The sequence below is a fragment of the Balaenoptera musculus genome, chromosome 6 (assembly GCF_009873245.2).
Source record: "Balaenoptera musculus isolate JJ_BM4_2016_0621 chromosome 6, mBalMus1.pri.v3, whole genome shotgun sequence".
In the NCBI taxonomy this organism is placed as follows: domain Eukaryota; kingdom Metazoa; phylum Chordata; class Mammalia; order Artiodactyla; family Balaenopteridae; genus Balaenoptera; species Balaenoptera musculus.
In genome coordinates, this window is record NC_045790.1 from 98,342,183 (window position 1) to 98,359,631 (window position 17,449).

General features: G+C 44.1%; 1 protein-coding gene across 1 annotated transcript in view; it reads left to right on the forward strand.

The window, feature by feature from the left end:
* The window catches only part of PAPPA (pappalysin 1), a 256,529-nt gene that overhangs the window by 45,732 nt on the left and 193,348 nt on the right, over nucleotides 1-17,449 (forward strand). The window contains exons 3-4 of the mRNA XM_036854577.1: nucleotides 10,556-10,701; nucleotides 15,046-15,339. Of these exons, the coding sequence (XP_036710472.1) occupies nucleotides 10,556-10,701; nucleotides 15,046-15,339 (440 nt within the window). The remainder of the gene's footprint in view (nucleotides 1-10,555; nucleotides 10,702-15,045; nucleotides 15,340-17,449) is intronic.

Below are 17,449 nucleotides of genomic sequence, written 5' to 3' on the forward strand. Positions count from 1 at the left end.
TTACTTTTATCCCTCTTCTAGTCCATCATCCACATTCCTCCAGAAAGCTCTTTGGAAAAAATGAACCAGATCATTTTATTCTCTTCCATAACAATCTGCCAGGGTCTACTTAAAGCTTTCAGGATGTTGCCCATCTTCCATAACCTGGTATACAAGGTCCTTCCTGATACGGCCATCGCTGACCCCTCCGGCCTCATCTTGTGAAGTTGCTCCCATGCTCCCAACTTTGAAACCACAGCAGAAGACTTGTAGTGTCTCACTCTTCTTATGCATTTTCAGGCCTCTTGGCTTTCTGGAGCTTTTGCCATTTTCCCTGTTTCCTACACTTGGTCCAGGGTCTATTCTTCCTGTGAAAACCTCGATGATATCTTATCCTCCTTCACCTGGATAGGTGTCATTCCTCTGTGCTTCCATCACATTCAGCACTCCCTCTGTTGTAACACATATCATAAGAGAAGGTAAGAGACTAATAGTTATAGTCTGTGGGATTCAACAGACTGGGGACCATATCCTGAATTTGACATCTATGAGTAAGAGGGAGGATCTTGGAAAAGTGGTGTCACCCCACTGAGCCCTGGTTTCTTCCCCTGCAAGTTGAGGATACTCATACTTAACACATAAGGTTTTTGTAAAGCTTCAAAGAGATAATATAAAAAAGGACTTCAACAGTGCCAGTGTATAGTAAACTCCCCCAAATGGCAGGTTTTATTAGTATTATCAGATTGTGTTGTGATCATCTGATAATTTGTCTTGCTTCCTTCATAAAACTGCTAACTCTTTGATAGTGAAAAGTGTTTCTCATTCATATTTTATGCCCAGTTTCTAGCTTAAAGTATGGTATATGATATAATCTCAATAAGTATTGGAGAATGAAAGAGGAAAAGACTAAATAAATAATATGCAAGGAGAAAGGAAGTTAAAAAGGAAAGAATGAAAGCGGGCAGGCAGGCAGGGAGGGAGGGTAGAGGAAAGGTAATGAAAGAATGACTTATTCAGTAAAATAATGAAAGAATGGTCAATTTTTCAGTTGATCCTTCATTGGTACTGTTACATTTTTCTGAGATTGCATGTCAAGCTTCCATATAAAAGCTGTTATTTTTGAAACCAATCATTCAGGATTCCGAGAATTTAGTAAACTCTCCAAGCAATTTTTTTTTTCCTGTGCCTCTTCTTACAAGAGAGGCAGCGTTAGGCATTTCTGACAATGAAACTAAGCAGGAGAATAAAGTCCAGATCATTAGGGCCCTTGGGATAAAAGTACAAAATCCAGGTTTTAGAACTGGTCACAGTTTGGAGAAATCTTGTTATTTGGAACAAGGATATGGATGCAATAAACATTCTGAGGTTTATCTTGCTTTAATGACTTGCTTTGAGTGGCTTTGATCTTTATATTTGATAATCACTTTCAAATGGTCTGGTGTGTTCTGGAAGTGGAGGAGTGGTTCACGGAACTGAGATCCTCCTTAGGAATGACAGACTGCAATCAGAATTTGGAACTAGGCAGTGTTACAGGACTTTCTCTATGAGTTGTAGAAACAGGGCAACTGCCTATGAGGAAGATAAACACACTGGTCCAGTGATGGGAACCAGGGTTCACTGATGGGAGGGAGACACCGTGAGCATTGGGACCTAAGATCACTTTCCTCTAGCTCCATGAGCAAGCTAAATAGAATTGTGCATCTTGGGGCCTTTTCATGAGTTGGGCACTCTTTTAGGGACTTTCTTGTGTATCACTTCCTTGGATTTTTATATTCCACTTTCTAGGTTGAATTTTATCATCCCCATTTACAGATGAGGAAATTGAGGTTCAGAGAGATTGAGTCCCTTCTCCAAGGTCACAGGGCCACTTGGTAGAAGAGGGAGGATTTGAACCCTAGTCTGCCTGTCTATTAAGATGTGGCTTTTTTTCCAAAAGAAAAGTAAGGCCAAGGATGACGACAGTCAGATAGGTCTTGGTGTGTAATTCCAGAAGAAAATAGTAAATACAAAAATATGCGTAACAGGGCTTCCCTGGTGGCGCAGTGGTTGAGAATCCGCCTGCCAATGCAGGGGGTACGGGTTCGAGCCCTGGTCTGGGAAGATCCCACATGCCGCGGAGCAACTAGACCCGTGAGCCACAACTACTGAGCCTGCGCGTCTGGAGCCTGTGCTCCTCAACAAGAGAGCCCACAATAGTGAGAGGCCTGCGCACCGCGATGAAGAGTGGCCCCCGCTTGCCGCAACTAGAGAAAACCCTAGCACAGAAACGAAGACCCAGCATAGCAATCAAGCAATCAATCAATAAATAAAAAAGAAAAAAAAATATGCATAACAAACTTTGACATACGTATGCCCCACTTTCATATCATTGATTGAAGAATAGACTTAAGTCCAGAACTTTTCTATCTAGAATTCTATCCAAGAACATTTAATTATGAAAGTGACAGAGAGTCTTACTGTGTAAGACTGTTCTCTACATGGGCTACAAGGAAAATAAGGGTCCAAGGTATTCTATTTAAATGTTACACTGTCATATTTAAATAAATTTCCCTTAAAAAAAAAAGATGTGGCTTTTTCTGTAGCACTCTGCTGCCCTTTCCCTTAACTTGAAAGAGTTGTCCCCAGCCTCTAGCTTGGAAATGGCCTGTTCTCAGCTAGGAGCAGCTCAGACAGACCCTCCTCAAATTGAGGGTATCAGCACATGGCTGACACTATCCCTGTAACCCACCTGTACCTATCAAGGGCCCAGGGAGCAGGACTTTGACAGGGCACCGCTCAAAGATCTCAGCTATCACTTCTGCAGTGGGGAGTCAGTTTGCTCTGAGTGGGAATAGAAATAGGTGCTGGTCAGTCTTGATCTGGGCTCACTGGAATCCGTACCTCTGACCAACCATCTTTAAAATGGAAGAGCCAGTATATTATGCTTCTAGAATTGGAAAAACTTGAGCCTTTCATGATTCCATTTGAGGGATTGTTGTTGTTGTTCTGCATTTTGAATGTAGTTCCCTTTTGCTTCTCATTCAATAAAACAGGCCCTGACAGCCCTCTCATTGAGATTATTACAGTTGTACCATCTCAGGCCAGTGCATTTAGGAAATATGTTGCTGGCACTCACCAGCGAGTGAGATGCATAAAGAAAATATTCTAATGACAGTTGAGTTGGGAGAGCTTTGATCTCCCTCCAGAACTGCTCTCATGGCTTTGAAATGCAGTTTTGGCATAGGGGTAAAGTCTGGGCACCTTGGCTGGGCCCCCCCTGAAACTGACATTCCAGGGGACCCACAACCTTCACAGGAGGAGCCAGGTACAGGAGCTGTGCAGGAAGAAAAGAGACACCAAGACACCTCTCTTGACAGGCAGTTGGGGAGAGGATCTAAGTGAGGAGGGACTTTCCAACTTAGCCCAACGTTTCCCAAACTCTATTGGTTATGCTGTTATTTGATTTTTGGCAAAGGCAGAGGTGGGACGGGGGGAAAGGATTACGATCAAATATGTTTGGGAATACTTCATACGCTCTCTGTCTTATTCCCATTTCGTATATTAAAGGCTCTGAAAATTCTTGCAATTAAAAAATATATGTATTTAACCTTGTTTAACAGAGCGTGTCCAAAACCATCTGACCTGGAAACCCTTTTCCTTTAAATATGCCTCTGCTTCTTGTGGATTTAGCCTTCTATAGACCGTGATTTAGAAAACACGGGTAGTTCACAAGCTCACTGAATAGACGGGAACTCTGAGCTGCAGACTAGGCAGCTGAGCATCATGGGAATGGGCCAGAAATCCAGGCAATGCAGGTTCTGCACAGCGTGTCCAGCTGAGGAGGAGGGTGGATGCTACAATCCTTGCCATGCCTAACTCTCCAAGCTGTGCCCGCTTGCAAGGAGCTATGTCCCACCCCCACCCCCACCCCCCGAAGGGAGAGGTGACTTTATTAGTTGGTGCAAAGATGCTGTCACATACAGGCTAGTGAAGAGAGGTCTACACCCCTTATTTGATACCTTGGGGAAGTTGCTTCACTTGCTTGAGTCCTGGGCTTCCTCATCCTGTTTTGAAGTTATGCAATTTACAGGAGAGATAGGTGCTCAAAAGCTGTCAACCAGAGGTAGCTCTATCTCTTTTTTTTTTTTTTAATTTTAATTTATTTATTTATTTTTATTTATTTTTGGCTGTGTTGGGTCTTCGTTTCTGTGCGAGGGCTTTCTCTAGTTGCGGCGAGCGGGGGCCACTCTTCATCGCGGTGCGCGGGCCTCTCACTATCGCGGCCTCTCTTGTTGCGGAGCACAGGCTCCAGACGCACAAGCTCAGTAGTTGTGGCTCACGGGCCCAGTTGCTCCGCGGCATGTGGGATCTTCCCAGACCAGGGCTCAGACCCGTGTCCCCTGCATTGGCAGGCAGATTCTCAACCACTGCGCCACCAGGGAAACCCCAGCTCTATCTCTTGAAGGAAAGTTTTGGGGAGACACAGAGCTGATAAAGACTTGACTTCTACCTGCTTGAAGCTTACCGCAGCCTGATGGAGAAGACGGTGACGATAACACAGAGCAGGGTGATAGGTACTAGAATCCAAAGTAGGGGACTCTGGGGAGGGAGAAGTCATCTTCAGCTAGAGGTGGTATTGATGATTTTGGTGTTGCTAATAATTTTCATTGTAATTAATATAATAATAATGCAATCAAAATAGCCTAGGCTAAAAAATAAAAAAAATTAAAAAAATAGCCTAGGCTAGTCAATGAGTGTCTTCAAATGTGCCAGACACTGTGCGAGGAACTTTTTCTGCACTGCCTCTAGTCCTCCTGACACCCCTGAAGGGTGGACATCATCACCCCATTTTACAGGGGAGGGTGGTCACGAGTGGACACATGGTATACATTACATGTAAGCTGAGCTTAGCAGGGAAGGTAAGATTTTATAAGGCTGAGATTCAGGAAGAGCGCTCATAAGGCAGAGAAGAGAAACTGATGGACATGCTTCATGAATGGGCATGATTGGGGAAAACCAGAGGTTCTCGGGATGAGGAAACCGTAGTAACTTGAGTTGGACTTTGTGGGAGGGAGAAGAAGATTGGGTGGTAGGGATGAGACACTGAAAGCCGAGACGGGGAGAGCCACCCGGAAGGCAGACTGTCAGTTTAGGTTTCTTCCCAGTAGGAGGAAATAGGAGACCAGAATATGGAGGGGACTTTGTGCCAGGCTGGTGCTCATTTCATCCCTCTGGTATCCCCATGAGCTCGCTGAGACTCAGAGAGGCAGGGCAACTTGCCCATGGATCTAGGTCTGTCTGTCTGTCCAACTGAGCAGTACCTGCGCATAAATTAATAAAGACACAGAGTTTTGGATTTGGATTGATTTGGGAGGGGGGGGTAGTTTCTTTTTTTTTTAAAGAAATTTCGCCAATTTATAGTATACACAGGGAGCCAACCTCCCCGCAGTGGCAAAATGGAAAGCAAGTGGCCCTGAGCAAACCCTTTTCCTCCTCTTATCAACCCATCTCCCTAAACTCTAATGATCCTTCTCACTTTGACCTTCTCTGCTTTCTCCTCCATCCATCAACAGAGGGAATAAACAAACCTTAAAGAGATGGGGGAGGAAGGTAAATACATGGATTCGTGTCCCTAGGATTTTCCCCTGATACTTTTGGGAGACACCCAGCTTGGCTCTGAACTGGTGGGAAGGCCTCAGCCAGCAGAAGGAAATCTTTTGGCCACAGAGCCGTTTTCCTTTGTGTGGGTCCCCCCCTAAAAAAGAGCCAGAGAGGAGAGGGGCCAGTGGGGTCAGGGGCCTGAGTGGCCCCTCTTTTGGGAAATGGGGGCTTCTCAAAGTGTGAAGAAAAAAAAAAAAAAAACACCCACATACAAGCAAGGGAGAGGCCTCAATATCCCACATCTCTGCCCTGGGCCAGGATGAATATCACCCCCTGAAAAGATTGGTTTCTGCAATTACATGAGAATAAACAACCAATTAAAACATCTCCCTGCCCCTGCCCCACCCCTCTCTTCCTCTCCTGAAGCTTTCTCAGCCTGGAGCAAAGGGGCGAAGAGGTGACTTTCTCTAATAGCATTTGTGTTCTCTGCCTGAGAGAACGCTTGATGGAAATGGACAAATCAATTAGAAAATAATAAATAATGTGGAAAGGGCCGATCCAGGAAAATCTTGGCTTCTCTGTGTTTTCATTCTCCTCCCACGCATTGTTTCCTTTCACAGTGGCCCTGAGTGAGCTTGGACTTGAGGGTGAGGTTGAGGGAAGAATTGGACACATCTAGATTTGGACTTGGCCTTGTCTGTATTTATGTGATCTCTGAACCCCTGTTCCTTCATCTGCAAGATGGGGATAAATAATAGGAATTGCTAAACATTTCCCGAGGGTTTCTAAGTGCCAGGTATTATTCTAAGCCCTTTACACTTTCTTTATTAACATCCTAAATCCTCAGAACAACTCTAGGAGGTAGATACTATTATCATCCTCGTTTTGTGTATAAAGAAACTGGGGTGCAGGAAGTTAAGTCAATAGCCCAAGGTGACCCAAACATCCAGTGGAAGAGCTGGATTCAAACCCAGGACTCTGGCTTGAGAATGAGCCATCTTACTCACTCTGCTACGTGACTTCAAATACTGCAAAGGGATGGGACAACAGGTGTAGCTAGCACAGGGGCTGGCACACAGCAGGAGCTTACTGCATGCTGTCTTTGTCATTCCTCATCCCTACTCGGATCAGAAAACTCATTCAAACTCGTTATGAGGCTTCTAGTCTAAGAAGCTGAAGTTGGGATCTCTGGGGAGAGGAAGTATAGCAGCAAAATTTCGAATCAATATTTCAGCTTCTGTGGCTGTCCTTGGAATTACTAGTCAGCTCAACCTACACACAGATGTGCCCTTTCTAGGCCTTGCTTGTGTCTCCAACTCATGCTCACCTTTTTTGGAAAAGCTGCAAAAGTTATGGTCACCTGACTATCATGGGCTCTTGATCACATGGGTGGCCAGGAGGGCGCTGTAGGTCTCAGACATATCCTGTTCCCGTCGGAGTAGAGGTGTAGGTTTGCGACCCATAGAAATGCCCTGGGAAGCACCAGGCAGCCGTTATTAATTCCAGTATATTGATAAGGAAACTGAGGCCTCATAGGAAGGAAGTGCTGAAGCTGAGACTGGGACCTAAATATTTTAGATTTTCTCTTTCCCAATGTAAATTCAGCTCCATCAACGTCTCCTGAGCGCTTGCCCAGTGTCAAGCCCTGTGCAGAGAACTGGGTAAACAGAGATGAATTAGGCACATTCCCTGCCCCCTGGGAGCCACAAACAGTGGTAGATACAGACAGGTAGAGTATTTGGAATGGTGTGAGAACGAGTACTCATAGGAGGTAGATGAGTACAGAGATGGTAAAGGGGGTGGAGGTGAGATGGGACTCAGGGAAGTCTTCCTGGAGGAGTGGTACCAGAATGGACTTCGGATTTGTTCATCAGGGGATAAAATGGGAGCAAAGTCCCTGACAGAGGAAACAGCATGAGTAAAGGCACTGAGGATAAAGGCACTGCATCTTGGGGGGCTGGCGGGGGGGTGCTGACAACACACAGTGGGAAATTCAAGAGAGGGAACAGAGAGAGAAGAAGCTAAAGGGGGGAACAGGGTCTTGCAGGCCCTGCTGGGGATCTCTGACTTTACTCTTTCGCATGTGGGATCCCCTTCTGTGATTCCAGGAGGGAAAGAGAAGGGCAGCGTCATCCGTGTTCTACTGGCCAGGCTCTGCACCAAAGCCCCGTGAGAAACCACACCGGGAGAAAGGGAAACTCTTCCAACTAGCTGTGTGACCTGAGCGAGGTACGAAGGCTCTGTAAGCCTCTTTTTCCTCCTCTGGAAAATGGGGATAATAATACCACCAACCTCGCTGTTATTGAGAAGATTAAGATGATAATCCACGTAAAGTCAGACCACATGAAAGGGCCCAACAAACGTTAAATATCATTATTCAGAGACTTTATCTCACCTACTACATCAGGCTGCCTGCTTGCTTATTTATGTATGTTTTTATTCATTGATGCATTTCCAACTTTACTCAAGAAATGCTTACCAGCTGTTCACAAGGGTCCCTAAGATAGAAGATGGCAGACATAAAATGGGGCTGAAAGAAGCATGAGGGTGAGCAAGATCCCTCTCTCTATTTAGAAAACGATCCATTAAATAATATGCCTCCAAGAATATACGATGGAGAAAAGGCAGCCTCTTCAGTAAGTGGTGCTGGGAACACTGGACAGCTACGTGTAAAAGAATGAAATTAGAACACTCACTAACAGCATACACAAAAATAAACTCCAAATGGATTAAAGACGTAAATGTAAGGCCAGACACTATAGAACTCTTAGAGGAAAACATAGGCAGAACACTCTATGACATAAATCACAGCAAGATCCTTTTTGACCCACCTCCTAGAGAAATGGAAATAAAAACAAAAATGAACAAATGGGACCTAATGAAACTTAAAAGCTTTTGCACAGCAAAGGAAAACATAAACAAGATGAAAAGACAACCCTCAGAATGGGAGAAAATATTTGCAAATGAAGCAACTGACAAAGGATTAATCTCCAAAATGTACAAGCAGCTCATGCAGCTCAATATTAAAAAAACAAACAACCCAATCCAAAAATGAGCAGAAGACCTAAATAGACATTTCTCCAAAGAAGATATACAGATTGCCAACAAACACATGAAAGGATGCTCAACATCACTAATCATTAGAGAAATGCAAATCAAAACTACAGTGAGGTATCACCTCACACCAGTCAGAATGGCCATCATCAAAAAATCTACAAACAATAAATGCTGGAGAGGGTGTGGACCGTCTTGCACTGTTGGTGGGTATGTAAATTGACACAGCCACTATGGAGAACAGTATGGAGGTTCCTTAAAGAACTAAAAACAGAACTACCATACGACCCAGTAATCCCACTACTGGGCATATACCCTGAGAAAACCATAATTCAAAAAGAGTCATATACCACAGTGTTCACTGCAACTCTATTTAACAATAGCCAGGACATGGAAGCAACCTAAGTGTCCATTGACAGATGAATGGATAAAGAAGATGTGGCACATATATACAATGGAATATTACTCAGCCATAAAAAAGAAACGAAACTGAGTTCTTTGTAGTGAGGTAGATGGACCTAGAGTCTGTCATACAGAGTGAAGTAAGTCAGAAACAGAAAAACAAATACCATGTGCTAACACATATATATGGAATCTAAAAAAAGAAAAAAGAAAAAAATGGTTCTGAAGAACCTAGGGGCAGGACAGGAATAAAGACGCAGATGTAGAGAATGGACTTGAGGACACGGGGAGGGGGAAGTGTAAGCTGGGACAAAGTGAGAGAGTGGCATGGACATATACACACTACCAAATGTAAAATAGATAGCTAGTGGGAAGCAGCTGCATAGCACAGGGAGACCAGCTCGGTGCTTTGTGACCACCTAGAGGGGTGGGATAGGGAGGGTGGGAGGGAGACGCAAGAGGGGGGAGACATGGGGATATACGTATACGTATAGCTGATTCACTTTGTTATAAAGCAGAAACTAACACACCATTGTAAAGCAATTATACTCCAATAAAGAGGTTAAATAATAAGAATAATATGCCTGTGACTGACCCAAAGCTTTATCATTCCTATTCTGATGGGAGAATCATACTCCGCAAGGGAAGCGTTCTTATTTATTGTGCACCTAGGATATGCCAGTCTCTTTCCAAAGGCCATTTCTTTCTCTCTCCAGCATATGTTTGTTCGGTGTATTAAAGAGCTGATGATCGTAGCGTGGGGAATTAATTTACTTTCCAAACATGTCAGTCTGTATTCTAAATATCTACAATGGCAGCTACCCCAAATACCGTATCCCTTAGCCTATTTTATGGACAAAGAAATAGAGGCTTACAGAATGCAGAATCATCTATGGGAGGCAGATAATGCCCCAGCGTAAAGAGCATAAGTTTCCAAGCTAGACAGAATTGGCCTTGAAACCCAGTTCTGCAACTTTGGGCAACCTGTTTAATCACTTTGGACCACATGTTGCTTATCTTGAGAACAGAGTAATAACACCTCCTTGCAAGATTTGAATAGAGATGCAAAGTAGGCCTCCTGGTACAGCTTCGTATTTGCCAAATACATGGTCCGAGGTCCATAGTGAATGAATGAAGTAGGGAAGACGCCAAGGCTAGAGTACATGTTATCTCTTCCATGGTCTGTTCTCAATCTATATCCATGTTATGTTGCCCTATCATCAGTCCATACAGCAGAGTCCTTAGGGGCACAGATGCAGACTTTAGATAAATCTAGGTTTTAAACTGAACTCTGCTATTGTTTATAAGCTGAGCAATCTTCAAGTTTCTTAAACTCACAAGGACTTAATTTTTTTACCTGTAAAATGGGATTATCTCACTTACCATAGAAGATTATTGGAGGCAGTCAGTGAGGCGATGTTTATAAAATGCTTAGCCAAGTGCGTGGCACATCATGACTCAATTAATTTGGGAGTACCTGTTATTTGAATACTACCTTTTTTGGATGGTGATGACAGCCAAGGTTCTTTTTCTCTTACAGAGCATACTTGGATGTTAACGAGCTGAAGAACATTCTTAGACTGGATGGATCAACACACCTCAATATCTTCTTTGCAAACTCCTCGGAGGAGGAATTGGCAGGAGTAGCAACTTGGCCGTGGGACAAGGAGGCCCTAATGCATTTAGGTGAGAATTAGAAACTTCTTCAGGAAGAAATTGGATTAGTACAGGAATACGTTTAGTAGTGAGGATGGTGATGATGGGGACCATGGTAGTGATGATGGTGAACAACCTACTTACTTATCACTTTTTAATTTTTCAAAACTCTTTAGCATTCCTCATCTTTCACCCATCAAGTGATGCTTTGAGAAATATCACAATGTTATTAATCCTGTTCTACCAATGGAGAAACTTAAGATCTAGAGAGGGAGTGGGACTTATCCAAGGTCACAAACAAATCAGCGGCAGAACCACAACTGGAATTTAAATTTCCAACTCTCTTCATCTGTTGCTTTCTCCTTATACCCCCTGCCTCTTAGTTCATGCAAATATCTTCTCTACCTAGTAACCACATTGTGCTGGCCCAGCCAGTGATGGGTTGACTTGAAAGATGCCAAAGAGGCAAGAGAGAGTTCGTAAGAACTCCCTGTTCCTCCATTTTCCACCCACCAACACCACCAGGAACTCTTCTTACATTCAAATTATGCAAATCCATAAACAAGACATACGTTTACACAAGCCAGTCACCAAAAGTCAGAAATGACAATGGTTTCTGAACCAGGCCCTGTAAGCAAACGTTGTTCTTTAATTTTAATTTTTCCATGCTCTCTTCCAATACACGTCTATAGGTAGACATGCATTTTTCAACTTGTGCATATTTGAAATCATACCATACATGCATGTGTTCTTTTTCACTTAATGTTCTTTTTTTCACTTAATATTCTTTTTTTCACTTAATATTATGCTATCTACATTTTCCCATGTTGCAACAGTCTTCAAAATTACTTCCCACCCAACTTTTTTTCATTTAACATCACAAGAGGAAAGCATCTCTCTAGGTTATGTCCAGTTCTCTAAAGACAAGATATTTTTTAATAGCCATATAATGTTCCATTGAGTGAGAGCACTGCAATTTATTTGGCTATTTTCCCCTTGTTAGAATGTTCCTATTATTTACACCAGTGAATAGTGATGACTCAGTGAGTACCTTCATCTGAGAATGTTAGGGCTCAGCAGAGTGATGGTGCTGGATCTTTCCTCGGGCCTGTCTGGTCTCCTGGTGATACAGCCAGAGTCCAGTAGCTGCTCTAAATCCACAATATCTTGGAGATAAGGGACTCTGCAACTTCAAACAATAAAGTTGTGTTGAGTCAAACTCTAGACTTAGTTCCCTCCAGACCACTATCTTTTCCTAGTTGTTTTTAAGAGAGCGAAACCAGTTTGTGTGTCTGTGTGTGTGCACACACACATATATGCGTGGTTGTGTAAATAGATAGAAACAAAAATAAATATCTAGCGGTTCTGACTGGGTGGATTTTTATGCCCTAGGAGACATTTGACAATGTCTAGGGAAAATTTTGGATGTTACAAATGGGGGAATGCTACTGGCATCCAGTGGGTAGAGGCCAGTGATGCCGCTATATCTCCTCCAATACCCACAGCAGAGAGTTATCCAGCCCCAGATACCAGTAGTGCTGTTGCTGAGAAACCCTGAGATAGGCGATGGCTGGGTAGACAGACAGGCAGACCTAGACAGACAGGGGCGGGGCAAAAGAGAGTGTGCAGCTTAGGCAAGCTGAAGCTGATTAGCTTATGTCACATGCCTAACATGGTGTATGGGAATCTTGCTGGTCCAGGGCCAAAATACATGGTTGTTCTTAGCTGTGACTTAACAGGATGGCTTTAGGCAAGACCCTTTCCTTCTCCAGGTCTCAATTTCTTCAGTTTTTAAAGGAATAGGTTAGACGTAGAGGGTCTCCAAGGACCCTTCTCAGTGCTGAAATTCTGTCCTCTTGGAAAATCAACCGAAAGGGTCATGATCAGAGTTTTAGAAGGGTTGAACAGCAGGCTTCTAAAATTAGAGAAAAATACTCCTGATAATACTGTGAATTTCAGCCACTGGCTCAGGACCAGGAATACAGAAGGCTATAAATCCATAGCATGTTATAGTATTTCAGGATGATGTCAGCCTCAAGCTATTTCACCTTTTAAGAGAAGCAGTGGAACAGGACTCAGGCTCTGTGCTGTCGCTCTGTGAAAAGGGGAGAGTTGGGAGGGGATGAGGTGAACCAGACAGAGCCAGGCTGGACGTTAAGTCTGCAATCCTGTCATTATCCCTGGAAATACCTGAGGGGTCCTGCCAGCCTCCCATTCCCCATTTACCTCAATGTTAAAGCTTCATAGAAAGACAGAGAATCATTGGCGCTATCTGTCGTAGCTGTTTATTTTAGAGCACGCCAGAGATGCAAAGTCACTTTCCCAAGATGACACAGCCAGTGCGAGACAGAGTGAAGATTGCAATCCATGTCAGGCTAACTCCAGCTGGCCTCCAGGCTGCCACCTCCCCATCCTGAGACATCTCGATCATAAGCAATTCCTCTGCAGTAGGCCCAATCAAACCCAATTTATTAAAACCATATATATATATTTTTTTTTTCACCCTCTTTTCCTGCTGTTATGCCATGATCCCTGGAAAAAGCCTTGGGTGGGAAGGCGATTATGTTTCATATTATGATTGACAGAAAATAATTGAGAGAGATTTCCTGTCTCAGTTTCTCTTCCTCCCCGCCTCTGCCTGCCCCTTCTCACATACACACGCGCGTGCACACAGCCCCACACATCCTCTCATACATCTTTATCTTTGTGCTGGAAGGCTCTGAGCAGTTCAGAATTCATAGACTCCGTGAGCCCCATGGCTGAGCAGGCTTACCCTCCCAGCAGCTCAGTCCGAGATAAAACTACCCCCGTGCCTGCTCCAGGCTTGCCAGCACAAATCAGCAAGGCCCTGGCTCCTCTCCACTCTTTCGTAAGATCCTGCTCTGCACACAGTCACTGCTTGCAGGTTGCTCAGACTTGCCTCTTAACCTTCCCTTAAACACACTTGGATTTCCTTCTTTTTTCTTTTGGCCACTCCGCGTGGCTTGTGAGATCTCAGTTCCCCGAACAGGGATCGAACCTGCGCCCCCAGCAAGGAGAGCACTGAGTCTTAAACGCTGGACTGCCAGGAAATTCCCCACGCTTGGATTTTCCAGTTGAAATATCTCTCTGCCAGCCTGTATGTATTTCTCCAGTGCCTAAAAATGAACATAGAGCCATGCTATCCATTGATTTTCCTGACATCTGGTCCATCTATCTGCCCAAGTGGAGCAAAGCTCAATCTTTTAAGACGTGGGGTAGATTATTGCTTCTCAAACTAGAGCGCACAGGCAAGTCCTCTGGGGCTGTTGTTAAAATACTTATTCTGATTCTGTAGGTCTGGGGTGGGGCCTAAGGGGCTGCATCTTTAGTCACCCTCCAGGTCATGCTGCTTGTTCTTGAGCTACACCTGGAGTAGCAAGTGGTTAGACAGTAAATAAGGCACTTGCTGTGTGTCAGGTGCTGTGTTGGCTGCCTACGCGTGATTACTTTGGCCTCGTAAACCATCTTTAATTGGGTCGGCATTCAGCAAATATTCAACATACATTTAATGAGATGCCATATTCTGGACCCTGTGGTGAACATTAGCAGTAGAACTCAGATTAAGACCTCTGGCTTTGGAACCCAAGGATCTCGGGTTCAAATTCCAGCTCCCCATTTACTAATTCAATCATGGGCCAGTTACTTCACCTCTCTGTGAGTCAGTGCCGCTCTTACTGGGTTGTGAGATGATTCAGTGTGATTATACACATGAAACACTGAGCACAGGGCCTGAGGATACATAATGAATGCTCAAGAAACAGTGGCTATTTTGACCAGTGTTATAATGGTGAGCACGCCATGGTGCTGGACTTTATGAATATTCACTCTCAAAGGGTACAGAGCTGCAGAAATGGGATTCAGGGATGGCAGTTGACTTGCTCAACTTCACAGAGTTAGTGAAGGCAAAATGAGAACCGGAACCGAGGTGTCTGGCCATGAGGGCTTCATTGAAGCAAATGCGCGTAGAGTGTTTGTGAACCAGGGCGTGCCACGCTTCCTAAGAAGTTGCAGCAGAAATGTTGGCCAGCCCAGAAATCAGAGTCCTTGAATTCTAATTATGCCACTTCTTCTAAGTAGTTTGAAATCCCCTTGGTTAAGTTGCCTCACTTTTTTAGGCATCGGTGTTTTCAACTGAAAAGTGAAGGGATTGCACAAAATGACTTTTGAGACTTCTTCCTACTCAATCAGTGATTAACACCGCAAGTCGTAACAGCTCTCAGCAGTGGAGTCATAGGGTGGAGAAGCCTGCGGTTACTTTGGGCGGTACCCCACTGACCCTTGATTGGTTTGGGGATCCCCGCATCAGGAAGCAGAATGCCCAGTTTGCCTAATGCTCTGGCTTTCCCCTTGCAGGTGGCATTGTCTTGAATCCATCTTTCTATGGCATTCCTGGGCACACCCACACCATGATCCATGAGATCGGGCACAGCCTGGGCCTCTATCACATCTTCCGAGGCATCTCAGAAATCCAGTCTTGCAGTGACCCCTGCATGGAGACAGAGCCTTCCTTTGAGACCGGAGACCTCTGCAGTGACACCAACCCAGCCCCAAAACACAAGTTCTGCGGTGACCCGGGGCCAGGGAACGACACCTGTGGCTTTAATAGCTTCTTCAACACTCCTTACAACAACTTCATGAGCTATGCAGGTAAGGCCAACACTCTGCAGGGTGCACGGGGCTGGGTGTCACCCGTGGCCTCTGGTCCTGGCTCAGAGAAGCCTCGAGCAAGCTGCTTGCCTTTTCTAAGATTTCTTCATCCCAACAATTCCTCATCCCAAATAATCAAGATAATATTCCTTCCGTGAGCACCTCGTGGATACAAGGAAGATGTTGTATCTGAGGGCTCCTCAGAAGGAAGCTCACCAGGACTGAAAGTAGGGAAACCTGCATAGAAGGCCCAGCTCTGCCACAGGGTCACCTAATGCCTTGGGGTCTGTCACATGTCCTCTCTGGGTCCCGCTTTTCTCAAGAAAATGGAATCTTTGGAACTGACCTCCAAGGTTCCTCCTAGTTTTGCAGCTGTAATTTTCTAAGCTGGTGGTGGTTGAAACTTTATTTATTTATTTATTTGAAACTTTTTTTTTTTTAATAGGGCTTTGGGGAATCCTTTTTTATTTTTATTTTTTTAGTTAATTAATTTATTTATTTATTTTTGGCTGTGTTGGGTCTTTGTTTCTGTGAGAGGGCTTTCTCCAGCTGTGGCAAGCGGGGACCACTCCTCATCACGGTGCGCGGGCCTCTCACTATCGTGGCCTCTCTTGTTGTGGAGCACAGGCTCCAGACGCGCAGGCTCAGTAGTTGTGGCACACGGGCCTAGTTGCTGCGCGGCATGTGGGATCTTCCCAGACCGGGGCTCGAACCCGTGTCCCCTGCATTGGCAGGCAGACTCTCAACCACTGCGCCACCAGGGAAGCCCCTGAAACGTTTTTTAAAACACAGAACTCTCACATGCTCCTTTAGTGTTTTATTATAGAAAAAAATAGAACGCTTTTGGTTTTGCAAATATGAAATTATTACATAAGTTGGATATGTTTTTCTCCTAACTGCATATATCCTTTCAAAGCCCTTTTCCATACCATCAGTAACAGCGTTAAAGACTCATTCTCTGGATTCTAGGATGCCCTGTACTTCCTTTTAGTGTATATCAAGGCCACTTCAAGCCCTTATAACATCTTTGGCAAATTAGAAGATATCCCTTCCTTAGCGCAGTCACAGCCCTCACTACTGGCCGCCTAACCATGAGCTTTTGGGTAAGGCAGCACCTGCAAAACTGCACATGGTAGCCCAGCATCCAATTCTATTGTAATATTCAACTTAAGTGTTTCTTTCCACCAAACAAAACAAGCGAGCTCTGTGAAGGCGAAGCTTGCCTCTAATACATGACTGTATTCTCAGTACCTAGCACAGGGCCTTGTGCTTTAAAAATGTTTGTTAAGAAGAAAGGGAGGAAGGAGGGAAGAAGGGAAAGAGAAAGGCAGGGAGGGAAGAAAATGAATAAATTCTCTAATAACAGGCATATAAAATTGATTCTTACCAATAACAATATTTCTACTTGTAAAAAAGCTTATTGTTCATAAAGGACTTTAATATACACCATCTTATTTAATTCTCACAAGAAACCTATGAGGTAGAAGCTATCACCATTTCACAGGTGACAGACAGTACAATCCAGAGGCTGACTGAAGTCTTTGGCCCCAGGTCGCACATCTGACACAAAGTATTTTTTTTTTTTTACAATGGAATTGCTTAGTTAAATCTCTAATTTTATTTTATTTTTTTTAACATCTTTATTGGAGTATAATTGCTTTACATTGTTGTGTTAGTTGCTGCTGTATAACAAAGTGAATCAGCTATACGTATACATATATCCCCATATCCCCTCCCTCTTGCATCTCCCTCCCACCCTCCCTATCCCACCCCTCTAGGTGGTCACAGAGCACCGAGCTGATCTCCCTGTGCTATGCGGCTGCTTCCCACTAGCTATCTATTTTACATTTGGTAGTGTATATATGTCCATGCCACTCTCTCACTTTGTCCCAGCTTACACTTCCCCCTCCCTGTGTCCTCAAGTCCATTCTCTAAGTCTGCGTCTTTATTCCTGTCCTGCCCCTAGGTTCTTCAGAACCACTTTTTTTTTTTTTTTTTAGATTCCATATATATGTGTTAGCATACGGTATTTGTTTTTCTGTTTCTGACTTACTTCACTCTGTATGACAGACTCTAGGTCCATCCACCTCACTACAAAGAACTCAGTTTC